The sequence below is a fragment of the Haemorhous mexicanus genome, chromosome 7, assembly GCF_027477595.1.
Source record: "Haemorhous mexicanus isolate bHaeMex1 chromosome 7, bHaeMex1.pri, whole genome shotgun sequence".
Classification (NCBI taxonomy): Eukaryota; Metazoa; Chordata; class Aves; order Passeriformes; family Fringillidae; genus Haemorhous; species Haemorhous mexicanus.
In genome coordinates this window covers 38,431,017-38,449,703 of record NC_082347.1, presented here as the reverse complement: position 1 = coordinate 38,449,703, position 18,687 = coordinate 38,431,017, and the positions used below count along the sequence as shown (strand labels likewise).

The 18,687-nt window shown below is 37.4% G+C and overlaps 1 protein-coding gene across 7 annotated transcripts in view; it reads right to left on the bottom strand.

Annotated features, from left to right (window-relative positions):
* The window catches only part of PLEKHA1 (pleckstrin homology domain containing A1), a 35,312-nt gene that overhangs the window by 3,627 nt on the left and 12,998 nt on the right, over positions 1-18,687 (bottom strand). For 2 of the 7 annotated variants that reach the window (XM_059852112.1, XM_059852113.1), the window contains exons 2-11: positions 14,396-14,556; positions 12,985-13,041; positions 12,193-12,238; positions 10,675-10,772; positions 8,166-8,297; positions 7,196-7,339; positions 6,208-6,276; positions 4,037-4,101; positions 3,167-3,230; positions 2,734-2,823 (exon numbers count right to left, since the gene is read on the bottom strand). In XM_059852112.1, coding sequence (XP_059708095.1) covers positions 2,734-2,823; positions 3,167-3,230; positions 4,037-4,101; positions 6,208-6,276; positions 7,196-7,339; positions 8,166-8,297; positions 10,675-10,772; positions 12,193-12,238; positions 12,985-13,041; positions 14,396-14,536 — 906 coding nt within the window. In that variant the 5' untranslated portion in view covers positions 14,537-14,556. Of the gene's footprint in view, positions 1-1,564; positions 1,670-2,733; positions 2,824-3,166; positions 3,231-4,036; positions 4,102-6,207; positions 6,277-7,195; positions 7,340-8,165; positions 8,298-10,674; positions 10,773-12,192; positions 12,239-12,984; positions 13,042-14,395; positions 14,557-18,687 lie in introns of all 7 variants that reach the window. The other 5 variants (XM_059852117.1, XM_059852114.1, XM_059852115.1 and 2 more) reach the window with 5 other exon arrangements.

The window sequence follows — 18,687 nt, the reverse complement described above, 5'->3', positions numbered from 1 at the left end:
TCAAGACTATATAAAAATTTCCAAAGTTAATAACCTAGAAAAGAAACTGATACTTAAGCTACTCCTTCCATGCAAGTTATTGTTTTGTGTTTATTACCATTATTCTGCTGACCTTTACATAACTATTAAAATATCTTCCACCATTTACTTACTGACAAAAACAAGTCCCCAGACTACCCAGGAATGATTTAGCTGTCTGAAGAACAGGCATGGAATGCCATTTGGATGTCCTGGGATAGCCTGACCTCCTGAACAGGAACAAGAAGTTCCTTGGGCTCTGCACTGCATCCATCAGTTCTGTCAGGATGTCTCAAATCCCTGAGCAGGGCTGGGTTTGAAATGCTCTGATCCAAATGCTGTGTAATGTTGCACTGAACTGTGTGTGCATTAGGAGCTGCAGCTGCTGCCAGTTCTGCCATCACCAGTGTTAGTACAGGAACTAAAGGAATCTGCCAGCCCATGTGCACACACAAATCAAGGCATTTCTCAAGCACATTTGTTAGCAAAAAAAAACAAACCCCAAACCCATCACAGATGTGTGTCCAAGATGCAAATATAAATCCTAAATTAAATACTTTGTTTTTTCCACTGTAGTTTTTCAAGTTTCTTTTAGAATGTTATGACATGCTCCTGATATATAAATTAATAAATTTAATGAAAATTGATTTTGCCAAGTACTACCGTATTTCTTTTTACAAATGAGCTTAATGTTATTAACCTGTGCAACTTTTCTTTGGACTTGTGTTTGGTGTTCAATTTCACTAAAGTGTTTCACATCATTTACATTGCCTTATTTCATACCTGACTCGATACTCCACTTAAGGAAAAAAGTTTGCTTTAGGAGAATTTATGATTCAGTGATTTACCTACTGTTCTTAATACTTTTACTTCACCAAATAGGACAAAGGGGATATTAGGATGAGAACTCTGAATTTTTACTAAGCTGCCCTGAAGGATATCCAGATTTTACTACCCACACTGGCTGTAATTTCACAGTTAAGAGACTGTGCTGCTGCACTACTCCTAAGGAGGCCTGCTTTGAACAGGGTATTGATTATACATTATTATATAATGCTTCTATGTTTGAACTAATCATTTCATGCAGAGATCTCATAAGCCATGCAGATCAGGCTACTTTAGACCCTTCCAAATCCTAGAGTTACAACGTGCATGTTCTGTGTGCACTCATCTGTATTAGTTTGTGGGCAGCTTCCATTTAATCTCACTTTGGCGCAGTTTCAAAACAAATGTAAAGTAAAATGGAAATATGAACTCTCATGCAAATTAGCTTTAGTGCTCTCCTACTAAAGTGACATCACTTATGGTTAAATATTTACTGTGCTTTGACGTATAAGCAGAGGTTTTGGTGCTTTTCATTTCCAATCATTTTAAAAGCAAGAAAAAACAGTGCAAACCTGTGAGTGAACGATATTATTGATGAGTTAGTTTTCAGTAATGGTAATGACAACAGGTAGCATTATATTTTAGTTTGTTTTATAGTGCAAATTAGTGTCTAGTCCTAGCCCTCTGTTAAGAGGGCGAGTTTCCATGAGAGCCCACATACGTGCTGCATTCACCAGTTCTTGATGTATACCTCTGTATACAAGGATTCGACAGCCTTCTGGCCTGCCGCATCTGGAACACAGTGCAAAGCTAAGATTAGAGTCACCTGGACTTGGGAGAGAGGACAACAGAGGGAACAAGAAGTGATGCAGACAGTCATAGCTACATTGCTCAGTTAGCCCCACACACAAAAAAAAAAAAACCAGGAAAAAAAGCATATAGAAAGAAAAGTTACCTGCTGTTTTCATTGCCCCCACAAAGAGAAAATTTATATCAGGAAGTTTTATTTAAAAGCATGAAGCAGCTACACAAATTGGTTGAGAGCTTAGGCTGAGTTACCAGAAACATGGTATCGATGCAAAAGACAGGTTTGAATTATTAGATTTCAGATTATGGGGGTAATGATGTATCCAGTTTATTACAAAACATCCCAGAGACAGAAAATGAAAAACACAGCATGCAATACCTGAACTGTGAAGTATTCCTGGTGCTACATCTGGGCATACTTGGAGACACTGTGACACCAGAGTAACTCCTACTACTTTCCACAAGTTAATGACCTTTGTGCTAAACAACTAATACAGTTGAAATGCTAGAAGTATGAAATGCTGGCATCCACGTGGCTTCAGAAATATTAACACTTGTCACAGTGCCCCAGTTCAGTACTGCAAGATGCTGTTCTCACTGCATTTCCAACTGCAGCAAGAACTAATTCATGTGAGCACAGATCTTAGTTTAAATTTTCATCTGTATCTGCATATACAGTAAACTATCAGCAATAGAGGATGACAATTTAGCAGCAAGAGTTGTTACAAAGAAATTCAGATATTGTCATTCGATTGCAAAACACAGCAATTAGCAGAAACACCTCACAGGAATTAGAAAGTTTTAATTTAACTCCCAAAGTAGTACTAGTGACAGATCATACTGGACTTCTCCAGGTTAGCACTATATTATCTACGTGTTCAAGACAAACAATGCACAGAAAGTCACAGGTAGGACTAAAAAAGTGCTCCATTAAAGACAAAGTATTCGATGTTTGAAAGTTCATGCAAAGAGGCCACGTTATTACAGGACAGGAGAGAGGGAAGGCAGAAGGAAGAAGCAGGACTGAGTGGCACAAGTGAACAGGAGCTAATGGCATCCCCTCTGAGGTGCAGGGTGACGTACGGAAGCTGCCGATCTGCCCGGTCCCCGCTGCGCTACGATGGCCCCAGAAATGGCCTTGATCCAGCTGTGCATGTCCTCGGGGCTGTCTGCCTGCAGCCAACAACAACACCATGGTCAACAGCAGCCCTCAGCCTGCCCACTGCCCCACCACCTGCAGCACAAATTAACCCTGCTGCTCAGTGTGCTACTGAAACACAGGGGGACCTCATTTCTTACAGGTGGACTTTATTTCTTAACCCAGACATTTATCACTCTGAAGTTACTGTAAAATGTATACAGCTATATAAAGCAGTAAATGAAATATCCTGAAGATCACATTCCCCCTGAAAACCATGCCATGGTCAAAGTGAAGAAGTGCTGCTATTTCACTTTTTAAGTGCATTTGTCTCTGGCAGTCTCTTGGGTTTGTCCAAAGTTTAAGAAAAGAAATTACCTGCACATAAAAGGTTCGAGAAGTTGTTACAATTTCAAAGAGATTGTCTCTCATCATTATATCACTGCAAATGAAATACAAAAATACTTCAAAAGCAAGTACAACTTTCCCACTGTATTTTAACAAGACTGTAGAACTGGCAGAGAATCAGAGCATTTGCTGTCTGACTTTTGCATTTCTTTATCACTCTACTATTGGTTTTTTACTAATTTTAGCCTCAAGACTCTTTAGTTTACCAGTGGCACATGTGTTATTACATATATTTTTAACTGGAACATTTAAAATCATATAACATTAAGTCTAAATATATTTATCATACATTTTTAATTGGAACATTCTAAATCATATGTTATGTTAAAAAATATTTATCACTCTAGTCCAATTTCTGTAAGAAGTCTGCTAAAGAAGAAACAGAAAAATCAGTATCTCTCAAGAGCTACAAAAACAGTTATTCTTTAGTATACTGCCATTTGGTAGGATTAAAACAGCAGGGTGAAGAATGCTTTCAGCCAGATTCATCCATCCACCATGAGTTAATGTCCTCTAAAGGTTTAGAGATTATGTAAGGAGAATAGAGACTCCTGAAATTGCTGCCTCAGACCAGACAGCACCCTCACATCTCTAACTCTTGGTTCCACAATATTCCCTTGCTCTGCCCTTGTGCAAATTTGTAAGTTTGAAACACACTTTAATACAGAACCCTCAAAACCCATTAAATGCACAAAGCAATGTGCTGTCCCATAAAGAAGGAACACCCCACATGCACACATCAAGTGAAGTTATTGAACAGTTCTGCTCCAAGGAGCAGCCTGGCCATGACCAAGCAGGGAATTCCATCTCATGCAATGACATCAGTGCTTCCCTCCTCACCTCTGTTTGCATTCCTGAACTTTATGGACCTCCTTAAGTGGTATAACCCTGAGAGGTTCCTTTTCCTGTAAAAAGAAACATGCTTTAGAGCAGTGTATCTAATAACTAGAACAGAAAGCTAGAGGCCAGGACAGAAGCAGTATTACAGAAATGAGACTTTCAAGGCATTCCCTATGAAAAAAGTGGTGCCAACCAAAATTTCATTTGCTTTTTAAAGCATTAAACCAACCACGGCACTTGCAATGAAGAGGAGCACAAATCAAGAAGCAAGACTTCCCAAAACATTAATTCCATACTGTAATGAAGAGAACCATGCTGTCCTCTTCCCCATACCAGATCAGACAACTGACCCTGGCCTCAAGCAGCTGATTTCATTACAATTTTGATTACATTCATTTGCTATGAAATGCTACCATAGAAGATGCTATGTTAATTGGACTGCACGACATGGCTTTAAGCAAGATTAACAGTATCCTATACTTAATACAACTGAAAGTACTACAAAGAAACCACTCCTCAACACCTGTAAAAGAGCAAGTACTCTCAAAGCATTCAGAAATTCTGTTACCATAGCAAAAATAAGTGTTAAAGTTTCACACAATGGGAAAAAAGTGAGAACATTCAAACAGAAACACTTTCACTTTTCCCATGACAACATAATGTCACACATACTGTTATTTTCCAGTGACTGTTGCAGTAAACTACAAACAAACAACAACTTATTTTACCTCCTACTGTGATTGCTTTAAACCAAGTTACAATGGATTGCTTCAGCTGGCTACAACTTTCAGATAAAACAAAGGCTTTCAGCCCTGGAATGACTTCCCCTACCACTTCCAGAACAGATACTTAGGAGATTTATGCTGAGCAAGCAGCAAATGTCACCCAAATGTAACCATGCTCCAAGAGCAGTTTCCATTAATCATTTTGCTCTTTAGCAGAAAGATCACATGTAGAAAGTTTAAAACCCAGTGTTTTCAGCTATTGTGCTCCTTGTATCTCTTCTCTGCTGTTCTTAGATTCAAGCATCCATTAAAATGCAGTTTCAAAGTAATACATCAACTGTGAAGATCAACTCTGGAGTACAGACACCTCTTGGAGGGAAAAGCCCAGCTCAGAAATGATCATTTTCTGAGTCTCATATTGCCTGTATTCTACTGTGCTCCTGGGGACTGGCACAGGCTCAAGGAACAGGATGAAACACTGAAAGTGAGAGTATTTCTACCATTCTTCTATCCCACTCTCCCACAGTACAATTCTTCACTGGGTTAGAACTTGTTTGTGAGCAATCTGAGCTCAGATTTGTTTAATAAATAAAAATGGAGGGTTTCTTATAGGCAGTGAGTCACAATTGTTCTGCTGACAGCTTAAAGATAATGATGCAAGATCAAACCCCTGCTACTGTTGCAGATGCCCCCATTAGAAATGAAATCAAAGTTAACTTCAGAAACAGCCTGAAATTTGGGTTCTTGACATTTTACATCTTATGTTTGGCCTGTAAACTCAATTGTCCTTAATTTATAAGACTCTACAGCTCAGGTTTAATTCCTTAGATACAGATTTTCTTACATTTAGTCTGTTTTCCCAAAAAAGGAATCCCACACTTAAGTTCAGAACCAGCCATTTAATTTTTAAATGAAGCCTGAAGGCATGTAACATCTGGTCAAAATCAGCCAAAAACTCAGAGTGACAGGGGAAGAAGAAAAGTCATGAAGTTAAAAGAAACTCCGCAAATGTTGCTGTTAAACAGAAAATCAAGAGGTTTTTGTCCATCTTTGCTGCCCTGGTGAAACAAATGTCTGGGAGAAGACCCCATCATCTGAAAGCATAATTCTAACTTTAAATGAAGAATTGCAAAATTACAGTTTTGTCTTTCCCACAGGGATCAGCTATTTCAACAACACAATTAATTCTATGAGAGTGCAAAATGACAAAGTATTAGTACAAGAATCAGGGTGACAGAGTAGATTTTATTACTGTTCTTCAGTGGCCTACAGGCAGGTTCCCAAACAGATTGAAAAGTTGCCCCATTAATTTTTTTGTTCTTCCCAGTCATGAGAAGTTATTACAGTACAGACTCAAGAGCTGCAGGAGCAGCAGAGCACATTTCTCAAACACAAGCATATTCCCTGCAACTGTCACTGGAAAATAACACAGAATTGGAAACTTACCAGTTCAGACTTGAAATATCCTATTGTGTTTTCATCTAATTGAAAGTATCTTCTCTTCCAGTTCTTCATCTGTTAAGGGAAAAGAAATAAATATTTATATATTTTACATATAAAATAAAATAGATGTATATGTCATGTATTATGAATATATTGAATTATATTTACCATTCTAGTTTTTATTTAGAGTATATGATATTTTGTAATTCCTTTTTATTAATAACTATTAATTTTGAATAATGTTTTCATTACAGTTTATTATAATTACAAATTTTGCATCTTTAGTGTCCCCAAGACCATTATGGATAACTTTGCAAAATTAATAAATTTTTTGGATAAAATTCAAAAAATTAAAAATTCTTAAAGCTACTATTTTTTAAGATTTATTCAAACTGTAGAAACTCGGCAGCAGAACTATTCTATAGGAAAAATTGCAAGACAATACATCACAGGTTTCTAGTTTATTTTTAACTAAAAGAGGGATGTCACAAAAGGAAGCTTCATAATCCAAGATAAAAAGAGTCTGAGAACTCAAAGATGTGTATCTTACTTAATCTGAACTATCTGTTCCTTCTTCTAACAAGGCATCACATGAACAGCTCCACTTGTGTTAATCAGTCTGATAAGATGCATAATTCTTCCTCTGAACTGAAAAATCAGCTTTTTCTAAACATTTGACCGATTTAAAAAGCAGGCCCTGAACTTCTGTCCCAATTTAGATGTTTTTAGTAAGCAAAATAAGGATCTCTACAGAATGCAGACCAGGAGAATTCCCAGCTGCATGCACCATTTATCACATGGAAGTCTGGGCACACACTTTGCCTCTCTAAAATATCCTCAACAGCACAACACTAAAGAAAGTCGTGAAAAGAAGTAACACAGATAAAAATTAAGTGCTGGTAGAGGACAAATTTTATCTTTAATTAATCCTCATTACTGTCACTAGTAATAAAATCACTGTCAACTGTCTTTTGTTTTTAGTAATACTTACCACTGCTCCTTGTTTGACACAGTAACCAGCTTTGATAATGGCATTATCTGGGGGATGCTTAGCAGCAAAATAAGGAAGGTGACTTTGTGACCGCTTCAAATAATTCCTGTCAGCCCCTTCACTGCCCTCACTGACTTCTTCTTTCTAGAAAAAACACAGCAAAGTTCAGAAAACTCTCAAGGTTGTTTTTTTATTTTTCTAAAGGTCAAGGAATAGCTATAGTAGTTACAATAGGAAATAACTTCATCATCCCATGCTCACAAGTCTCATTTCCAATTTGAAAGAACAAAATATTTTAACTGATTTCCAGAGACAGCTGAGATTCCCCAAGGGCTGAGTCCTTGTAAACTGCTCTTAGAAACTAAACCAAGAATGTGCTCAGTACTTTCAAATGATATTGACAAACACCCAGTAAAAAAATGTTACAGATTTAAACTCATGCATGTATTTAGTGCAAACTTGTAACATGGGCAAAACACTAGAGGTGGCTACAGCAAACAAAAGGTAATTTCTAGGACTACAAGACATAGAATTCACCACCTTTTTTATGTATTTTGGGAGCATACATGTCATTTACATGATATTCATCTAATCTGTAACTATTTTCATCTCAGGAAACTTTCAGCAACAGATTCAGTTCTATCTTTAGCACTGCACAGATTCTACTTCCATAAGCTTGTTCAGCCTCTCAAACTTTTTTCCCCACTTTTCCTTACAACTTACTTCCCCTTTTTTCTGTTAAAGGGGCAGAACTCCATCACTGTTAACACCAACAATTAATCACACATAGACAAAAATACTACTAACAGGTATGTGTAAGCAAAAAAAAAAAAAATCAGTACCCAAGTAATCATTTAAAATCTTGTATAAAGATAATAAAATGCTCAGAACCCCCACTCAGTATGAATAAAAGGTGCATATAAAAGTACAGCTTTGTGTGCTAATAACCCACTTGTTTGGAGGGTATTACCTGGGTGGGTGTAATGATGGGAACACCACCAACAATTTCTGTCCTGTAAGAGACTTGCTTCTTTCCACCTGGGCTTTCAGCTTGACGATTTGCATGATCCATTTGGCAGAGAGGATCAGACTGCTTTGGTACCTGCAGTTGGAATGTGAGAGTTGACATCAGTTTCATGAAAAAAAAAAAAAAAAAAAAAAAGCCCTGAGCATTACTGAAGAATTCTGAGGCATTTTCAGCAGGATTTAACAAATGGTCACTAACTGTAAAAGGTTTACACAAGAATTTGTTGTAATGACTATGCTTTAGTGCTCAAGAAAGAGGAAAGTGGTGCCAATAAAGACATTTCAGGGGATGAAATCAGTTGCAAGCTTTGAAGATTAAGTGCATCACTTAATCTTCATGAAGCACTGAGAACTGGTTCTTTATTTTTCAGCTGCTTTCAGTTTTAGTAAGAAAGTGGAGACGCCCCAGTGCCTGCAGAGAGCACAGCAAGGCCATAAACACTGGGACTTTGGTCACAGAGGGTGTCTGACCAGTGTGACATTTGTCCTCACATGTACTTGGCATGAAGATTGTGTTACTGCCCCCATTAATCATGCATATATTGCTAAATTCTGGCCAAAGTGACCCTGCCTACCTATCAGTAACTATTAGATAATATAATTCTCTCAAACGTGCAGCTAAGGCCATCAAAACTCCACAGGAATTAGATTTCCCTGTAAGTGTTTTGATCTAAAACCTTTGCTCAGTTTTTTTGAGTAAACTTCTTTAACCCAAGAAATGCACTGACTACAAGACCTTTTTAATTTCTAACCTCCTTCACCTCTAATATTAATATAGCACATCTGAAGTGACTTCAACAAGAAGAGATCAAGTCTCACACCCAGATACCCCACCCAGCAACCTACTGGGTATTTACAGAAGACATCCAAACTCTTTCAGAAAGGACACACAAACTGTCCATCCAAGACTGTGACACATTCAAAACTTGGAACAGAACTGATCTAGACAAGAAACCAAAGCTACTTTATAGTCTGTGATTCAAGTTCCTGTGCCCAGGAGTGCTCATTTTACAAAATGCAGCCTACAGAGAAGTACAGACAGTGCTGAGAGCAGATGTCAGCCTAGGACAGTGTCCTGATGGCCACCCCTCTGCCAGGGACTCCATCCCCAGCCAAGTCCAGCACTGAAGGATAACTCACTCATGAACCTCAGCCTTTGAAGAGCAGGGGCTTGTAGCTACAGCTCTGTGGGCAAGTGCTTCAGCTGTCACAAACTCCTACTGAAAATGCTGCAGACCAAGCCCACAACCACCTCCTCACACCAAGGCATTTTCAAACAGCACTCAAAAACGGGTACACAGTGTGCTAGGCTGCAGAGGTTCACAGCCATTCTGACATTATCAGCACTCAAGAGAGCTAAAACATGCACTGAATCTTGAAGGATTACAATCTGCAGCAAGTAATGCTCATATTAAAATAATTGAGTGATCTTAATTATTTGATTCAATAATTGGCTGTACTTAATGCTGTACTCAAGCTGTTCAAAGCCTTGTTCCTTCAAAGACAAAATACTAATGATTTCACCAGCCCTTTCAATGCAAGATAAACAGATGAAAACAGCATTCACTCTAAATTGATGCAATCATTTATTTATTTATTCCCTTAATTTCTTCCACTGGGAACAGCTCAGGGCTGGTTGTGGTGCATCCTCCTTATAAAAAACACACGTGAGAAGGATTTGTGCTTCTGTTTTTTTAAAATTTATTATTAGCAGTAGTATTTTTATAACTCCAAAGAATTGGCTATATTAAAACAGTGCAAACAACTCATGTAAACATCCACAGATAACCCAAAAATGAGAAAGTCACTGACAGCAAACACAAAAGTGTGCACCCATGCTCAGAACCCCTTCTTTGTCGGGGTGTGCTCTCAGAAGTGTTCACTGTCATCACTTCCCCAAAACTAGAGAAAACAAAACCATAACTTCTGCCTCCTGAAAAGACTGAGATAACACGTGGGGGTTTCTATCATGAGATAACAACTTGTCCTGGTATAACCAAGTACCAGAAAAGTAATTTAACATTTACCAGAAGAACCATCAATGCTTCTTTGCATGGATCTTCCTCAAAATCAGGAGACAGCCTTTGGAGTTCGATCAGTATTTTAGTGATACTTTAAGAAATACCAGCTTTTGACAGCAGGTAAAAGTATGTGTATCTTTTCATTGCTGGCTAGTGTCTCCTGGATATTTCAAATAATATTAAGTATGCACAGCTAATTTTAAATTATTAGAAAAAATCATATGCTGTAATTAAATATATTATCTTTTGTTCGATTTTCAAAAAGAAAGTTAAACTCAAATTTAGGGGGAGTTCTCTAGAGTTTCTCCAAGTACTGCAAAGCCAAGCCAAGACTTGTTTGTGGTGATAGCAACTGGAGGCAAAGGTTACATTTAAGCACCTTGAGACAGTCACCATTTCAAAGCACTGCTAAATATCAACTCAACCACTTACTGTGATTTTGGTAGCTTTGTTCAGAACATTTACCCATTCAACTAGGTCCTGCTGATCATTGGCTTGTAGAAAGTATTTTCTCATCCCTGCATTCATAACTGTTAAAAATCATGATGAAAAGTTAACAACACTGAAATTTAAGAGCAAAAAATATCATTATGAAAAGATTTGATTTCAGATGAAAATTCCATTTAAAGTACTTAAGTGCTCTGCTGTGTTTAATTTTAGAAAGTCATCTTAAGGCACATAAATCCACTTGATTGCTTTATTCTAAAAAAATAGTAATTTAAGCTCTCCACTTAAATGGCATGATACAAACTTTGAAAATCGATTTTTCTCACATAGAAATGAAGTCTTGAATTTTTTCAAAATATTCTACAGTTACATTTCCTCTTTCTCAATTTCCCCATGCAACAAGTCTTATACCTGGGGACTTCTACAATTCCTCCTTTTAATCCTCTGCCCAGAATCTGTTATCCTTTGTGACATTACAAACATGACTGTGGTCACTGATTTGCTTTTATAAAAATTTTTTTAATTGCTGGGAAAATTGGTATTAATTACTAAGTATATGATGCATAGGACCAAACAACTTTAAGACAGCTACAACACAAATATTATTTTACTTTAGTGACTTGGCAGAGAAACATATTTTAATGAGTTTATATCTCTACTTCACAACCCCTGGCAACCTTTATCTAAAAAGGACAAACACATTTCAGTGTAGCAGCAAAAGAAAAAAAAATAATGGCTAATTCTTGAAATAAGTTTTATGGTGATTAAAACCATCTGAATACAAAGACAGTAAATTTGTATATTTCCTCTACAAAGTATGAAAACTCTTTAATAAATTAAGGATATTTAAGCCAGCATCTTGGATCATTCAGGTGTTTTAGAGCTGGCCCACTGACAGGAGAAACTTTACAAGTGCTGAGGACAAAGCCCTCCACAGATGTGCAGAGGAATCTGTAATCTGTAGATGGCACTGAACTGACACACCAGGTACTTGCCTAAAACCAGGAGGAGCTTTAGGATTATCTCATCTTAAGCTTCAATAAATTTTAAACAAATTTAAACCTAGAAGGCACCCCAAGAATTTTTGTTTTGTGCAGCAACAGAAGCTGAAATTTGACTTAAGAGCATTGGCTGACAGTATTTTTAGATCAATTAAATCAAGTCTTTCATCAGGAAAACAGATTTCAATAGTTAAATTTCTTGTCTTCCCAGCTGACAGGCAGACCACGTTTCTGAAAACAAGTGTCATTACTTATTAATGCCTCAAAAATTTCAGACATCTGAAAAAACAGCTCTCACCTACTCCTCATTAAGCTGCAATATGAAAAAACACAAAAACACCTTATGAGGAAGCCAACATTTCCATCATACTAAAGAAGAAAGTGAATACAAGTTATTTTTTAAACACTCCCAGCTGCAGCTGGTACCAGAACTGCAGAACATTCTCCTTGTTCCAAAGGTCTGAAGAAGGCACTTGATGCACACAGCACATGCCAAACTCACCAAAACAGAACTCTGCCTTTGGCCTCAGCTTAGTTGCATCGCTAACCTAGAAGGGAAATTAGGATTATAAATGTCACAAAATACACATCAGATATCACAGGTTTTACTCTCTTTCAAGGGGGTAAATTCAAAGATCAGCAGCACAGCAACATGGTTAGACATAATGCTAAAGAGAACTTAAAACAAACAAAAATGAAAGACAAACAAGGAAGGTGGGAAGATGCAGTATTGACAACAAAAAATGCAAAGGAAGAATGAGAAATAAGCAGAAAGACAAGAAAAGGTCAAGTATTTTTCTCCATTTATTTGTTAATACAGTATCTGCTACAAATTTAACCACGGAAACTTTCTTAGTTCACAGTTCCCTTTCAGACATATTTAGAACTAACTGCATACACAGTGTAAAGGATTAAATATTTTTTAGAATTTTTTCTGTCCTGTCTATTAAAAGTCATTATTACTTGCAAGGTATCACACCCAAAGACATCTTCCCCTTCATAAATGACCTGTCTTTTCTCCAAGACTAATGGGAATTCAAATACTCATAAAGAACTGAAATGTCATTTTTAGGAGCACAAAGAGCTGCTGTTTGAAATCACTAAACAAACTTAGACAACACAGTAATTAATCTGTTCTTATTTTAGCCTGAACCTATTGAAGTGTTTTAACACTTTAATTCAGGAGTATCACAGAAGCAAATGGACTAAGTGGCATTTAAATTTGTCTGAAGTTGAGGCCCTTGGCAGTTACCACCAAGAATTTAACAAGTGTCTCACATATGAATTATCTTACCTTTGAAATATAGGTAAGTTTAATGGCCCCAACAGGTGGAGATCCAGAGGGAAGATTCTGAAACAAATCACATATGTCACAAAGTGAAACTAGTTCATTCTCATGCCACAATCAGTGTTTATGTGTAAAAAGCAAGTAATTCCACAAACAAAAAGAAAATCCTACATATTTTTATAGACAATGCACAATGTATGCTTGAAACAGGATCTAAACTACTTGTTTATTATACACACATCTGTTAACTAAAAACAGAAAGACTGCCAGAAACAATACTAATAGTAATTGTTTCAGAGGTTTATGTATTTTACTGGAGGAAAAAGGATTCTTGTGGGTCTGCATCCAGGAAATCCGGAAAGAATACTTTTTCCTTAACAGATGTTGGAGTCTCATGTACTTTGACCAGGGCAGGAGGAAGGGACAAGGAATGACATTCATCTATTATGTCAGATACTTCAAAGGCCATCTCACATATTTTCCAATCACTTCAGGGATTTAGAAAGGCCTTCACATAGTTACAAGAACTCTGCAGTTCTTCAAAATTACAGTGGTGGGAGAAAACCAAAGTTTCAATTCTTCTCTTGCAAGAAACCCTTTCATTTGTGTATGTAAAATAAAAGGCCTAACCTAGGCCTGGGTGTGCACTGCAAATATCATTATGTCTTAAAACTTCTGAGGAATTGCAATTTCTATAGCAGTTCAAGATTTTGTCCACATGCCCTGAATTGCTTCTTTTCACTAAGATCAAATGTTTGAAGTCTGTGTTACTTGCAGAAATTCTTCTTCTCCTCAGTGAGAACTGCTAAATGCTCCAGTCACAAGTCACATCCATCGAGCTGCACCTCATTTCTATTTTGTTTTTGCTGCTTCCTCTGAACAGCAGACTCGTGCTTTTTAACTCTGCTGCTCCTGGCAGAAGGGTACATGGATATTCTTCTGGCAGGCAGCTGTCAGCTGACCTGGATCCTATGCTCTCACTGTCTCTGTGCCCAAACCTTGAGCAATTATCTGTTCTTCCCTCAGCTAGGAAACACAGGGATGCAGGCACATTGTAAAAGTAGCTTTTATCTAAAGCTCTCCATCTCAATGGATACAAGCTGTCCTCATTCATACACTATCCATGCTGGACTGCAAGCTTCATTAGAAATTGCTTTTCAATGACTGATTCTGTTGAGGGAAAGCAATGTGTAATGCAAGGAAAACCACACATAAGGTTAAAGGTGAATTAAACACCAGGGTGTGTGATTTGGCTCACCTGGTTATATTAGCCTGATTAACAATTATTTCATTTACACAATGATTTTTTTCCCCCAGCTTCCAGGTCCATAACACTAAGGCCCACTTTTCTTTTGTGAATTCATTAGAAAATCCAAAATTGAGACAAACCAGGAAACTCCTGGCAGGACCAGCTCACCTGTGGGTTATCCATGTACCACACCAGGTTGTCCTCCTGCGTGTCCAGGATGAAGTACCGCCGCAGGAATTTCCCACTATTCTCATTTTCCTCAATGTCTAAGAAACCACAGATGCGATTCTGGCGATCCACATAAGGCATTTCTGACCCTGGACATCACACTGCACAACAAAAAGCACAGGAGGTAAGCCAAGTTCCTTGTTGCTAATTTTAAGACTGCTCAGTGCATGACATTTTGAGCAGTTTCAATCAGTAGCTTCAAGAAGTTTCTACGGAAGGATTAAGTGAAGAGTAGCTGCTCCCCACACCACCACCACTGCATTTTCAGACAGGACTTTCATACTTTGCAGTGTTTATTTAGCAGATCCAACAGCCTAAGTGTAAGGTTACAGGTGGGAAGCAGCAGATGAGCATCAAGACTCTGACAAGATCACTGAAAAATAAAGGTTCTCCTTCACAACGGGCACAAAATTGAGACAGCAGTGGGGTTACACTTCCTCCTTTGACATTACCTCTCACGGCCAAGAAAGAATCTTTGTCAGGAGCTCCACTGCCCACTGCAATTTTTCATATCTAGCTTATGCAAATGCAAAAAAGAAGCTTTTAGAAACATTGTTCTCATTTTTCTTCTCTCCTACAAAAAGCACTTTCACGTCTAGCTGTGTCAAAGAAGACATCATTTCATTCTTACACATTAAATAGGAAAAATGAAGCTCTGTGTGCACCAACAGAGATGGGAACACTCTCTGCTCATGGTACTGAGGTCTGAGTGCACCAGGCTTTTATTTTGGCTTTTGGGGTCTTTTTTTTTGCTTTTAAATTTTTTTTTGCATCAAAAAATTAAATTACATCTGCATTGTGCCCACCTATTACGCTTTTACCATTCACCTTTTATGGATCTGCCTTTTGCATCACGGGTTTTGCTTCCTTTTATTTTACAGGACAGTCATTTTACTTTAAGAGCAAGTCTTGTGAGACTAAAGATAAATTGGCATACTCATCTGAAAATGATAAAAATCAGGTTGATGCCAATCTTTCCCAGGGCAGGGAAAAAATGATTCAGTCTTCACATTTTGTTACAAAATTCAGAAATAGTACAGATCCAAAAATACTAAAGTAAGACACAGAAGGTTGAAGCACTTCACATTTTTCATAATTTTCCAACTTTTCCAGCTTTAACTGTAATATGGAAGCTTCATTTTAGTATTTCTTTAAACTCTTTAATATTTGAGGTCACTTGATTTAAATACACTTACACATACAATGAGACAGACACTGATAATTATTTGTAGTTAGCTACTGATACACCACTCCAAAACATGAAACAGTTTTTCAAGTGTTGTTTTGGGGAGAGAATCAGTGTTTATTTTAGGGACTCAGATATCCACTTTTTTGTGGGGGGAGATGGGGGGGGAAATCAATATACAAACATGGAAATGTATAATTCTATTTACAACCGTCATTTTATACGACTAATTAGAACACAAGGCAATTTTTGACTCAATCACTTTGAGAAGCAGTTTTTAAAAAGTCACCAGCAACAATGGTTTAAATATGCAAAGGTTTATTCTTCAATAAAGTAAGAAAATTTACTATGGTAATCTAAATTTTCTTGGTGTGCTCCTCACAATTTAAATATCACAGATCTAAGTCAAGTTCTGTAACCAAGTTATATTTATAAGGACCACAAAAATAAACACTTGAGCACTGAGAACAATATCATTATTTTAAGAAACATTCAGCAGTAATTCAATTGAGGCTCTTGGGATCACTACACACTGAAGCAACATCTCCCTATGAACACTGAGGGCAAGCTCAAGGGTAGCTGTTCTCTAAATTACACCTCTAATCTGGCACAACTTGGCATCACACCTTGTTTGCATTTAAAAGAATATAAAAATTGTCATTTATCAATATTGCCCTAATTTGTACCAGGTGGTTCTTCAACAAAATCATCCAGGATTTCCAGGACACCCTTTAGGCTTCATATCAACAGTTTATGAAGCCCTGAAAAGTCCAGTGCCTAAAAAAAAGGCAAATATTGGTGGCTGGTTTCCTGTCTGAGCAGACTTAAAGCTGTGTTCTCTGCAGATGTGAAGAAAATGAAACAAGGAAAACTTGTTTTTCAAACAAGATCTGGATTGATTAAGAATCCTTGAATAAAACCAACTGTATTTTCAAAGCACTTTCCCCCATAAGAGAATCTATGTTTCAGAAAACCTTTCAAGGAAAATGAAAGGAGGATGCTCATAATGCTCCATTATAAACATACAATTAGCTAAAGTTGAACTACTTCAATACTTGAAATTTTTTTTCCAGGGCAAAAAAACAAAACTCAGAAGCTTTTTCTTATTTGTCAGTAAACTAATTCTGACAGAAGAAAAAAAAAAAAAAACCCAAACATAAATTAATAAAGATTCTCTACTTCAAATACTACTAGCTAATTTCTAGCCTACAAAATGATACTATTTGCACCTACTCTATGCTCTAATGAAAATACACCATAAAGTAACACTAATGCAAAAATGTTAATTGTCTAACTGCTGTTTTCCTCAAATTAGTTTATAAATCCTCATGGAGTTACAGACCTCTACAAGACTGATGGTCTTAAAGAAGAAGAGACAAAAAAAAAAACCAAAAAACTTTTAAGTTCATAATAAATTGAAATCTAACACAGTGTCATATAATTGTTTTTCATTTTTAAAAGCCTGCTTCCACCCATTACACCTTGGCAAGATTCCCCTGTAAATTAATAGCAATTCTATTCAACCTTCATTAATGAACCACAATTTGCAATGCACATTTAAAAAAAAAAAATCAATTTGTGCCTTTCTTCCAGTTACTAAAGGGACTGAACACATGACAAAGCCACCACCATGATCCCCTTCCTGACAACTCTGGACAGAGCCAAAAAGCATTGATGGAATTGCCAAGATTCATACAAGGAATTGCAGAACTCTAATTCAGCATAGGAAATCTGGCTGGATAACCACCAACCTAAGAATTCATCAGAACTTCAACTTAAAAATTACTTCAGAACACAGATCATGTCTTGCAGAGATGAGATTTGCTATTAAATTATTTGAAGCAATTAGGAAACAAAAATCTCCAAGTCTACATTTTACAGCATTATTACATGCACCCTTAGTTATTTTCTGCAGCAGAACCTGCAGCACAGAACAGTGCATTAAATCTTCTAGAATCAAGCATTATAAAAAGATTTTGAGTTCTCAGTAAGGCTGAAGGCATCAAACCTGTTACAGACCACATACAACTTCTTTTATTTTGCCTTCCCTGCCTGCAGTGGAGATGTGGGTCAATGACATTATGCTACTACAGGAAAAACATCCCAGTGGCCCATTTCCTCCTGGTTCTTGCCACAATCCTCCAGAAACAAAGATGTTCTTGAAAACCCACTTTGTGGTGTATAGTAACACTCTGTAAGAACTCCCAGCTCCTTGAAATTCTCTCCTGGAGGGCTGTGTTATAATGCAAAGAGGAGGTGTCACTTATTTTTGAAGCCTTACATCCCTCTTTCCAGCAGCAGGGTACTAATTTAGGAGGTCCATACCTCACCAGCCCAGCTTCTCTCAGATTTCCCCTCTCCCTGCTCTTTTCCTCTGAGGTACAACACACACTGACATTCCCCAACATTTATATCCCACACTGAGGGCTGCCTGGCCTCCTGGGCACCACTATAAATAAAAATCCCAGATCACCTTCCCCAGCCTCACTGTAAATGCATGACTGCACAAGCAGGACCTGCAGAGGCACACGAGCATCTCCTTTGCACCATTTATAACATACAGCTCAAACTCTCCCACATTAATTCCTATTTTTAGCTCCCCACCAGCACCTGTTCTTGAGTTCACCTCCATTACAGATTGCTTGCAGCCTTCCTATCTTCAAGTACAAAGTCTAGACAAGACTGAAGTGAGGTGCCAGATAACTTTTCTATGGCTCTGTCTCTCCCTTGACTTGATTTCCAGAGGTAGGTACAAACCATGGACCACTGGCTGACTAAAGCAAGGGGTATTTTGTCTTCATAAAAGGACCATGCATTAGGCTTTGCACTAAGAGCTTGATTAAGAAATACAAGAAGGGCATTTAATATCTCTTTATTTTACATGCCTTTTCCCCAAGCTTTGGGTCGTATTTTATTACTTTTATTTCATTATTTTGGGTAATATTTTATTATTTTTATTTCTTTAATTTAGATGAACAGCTCTACTTCCTGCTCTTCAACATTTGGAACTTTGGATTTAACCCACCCCAGGAGATGACTTTGGGGC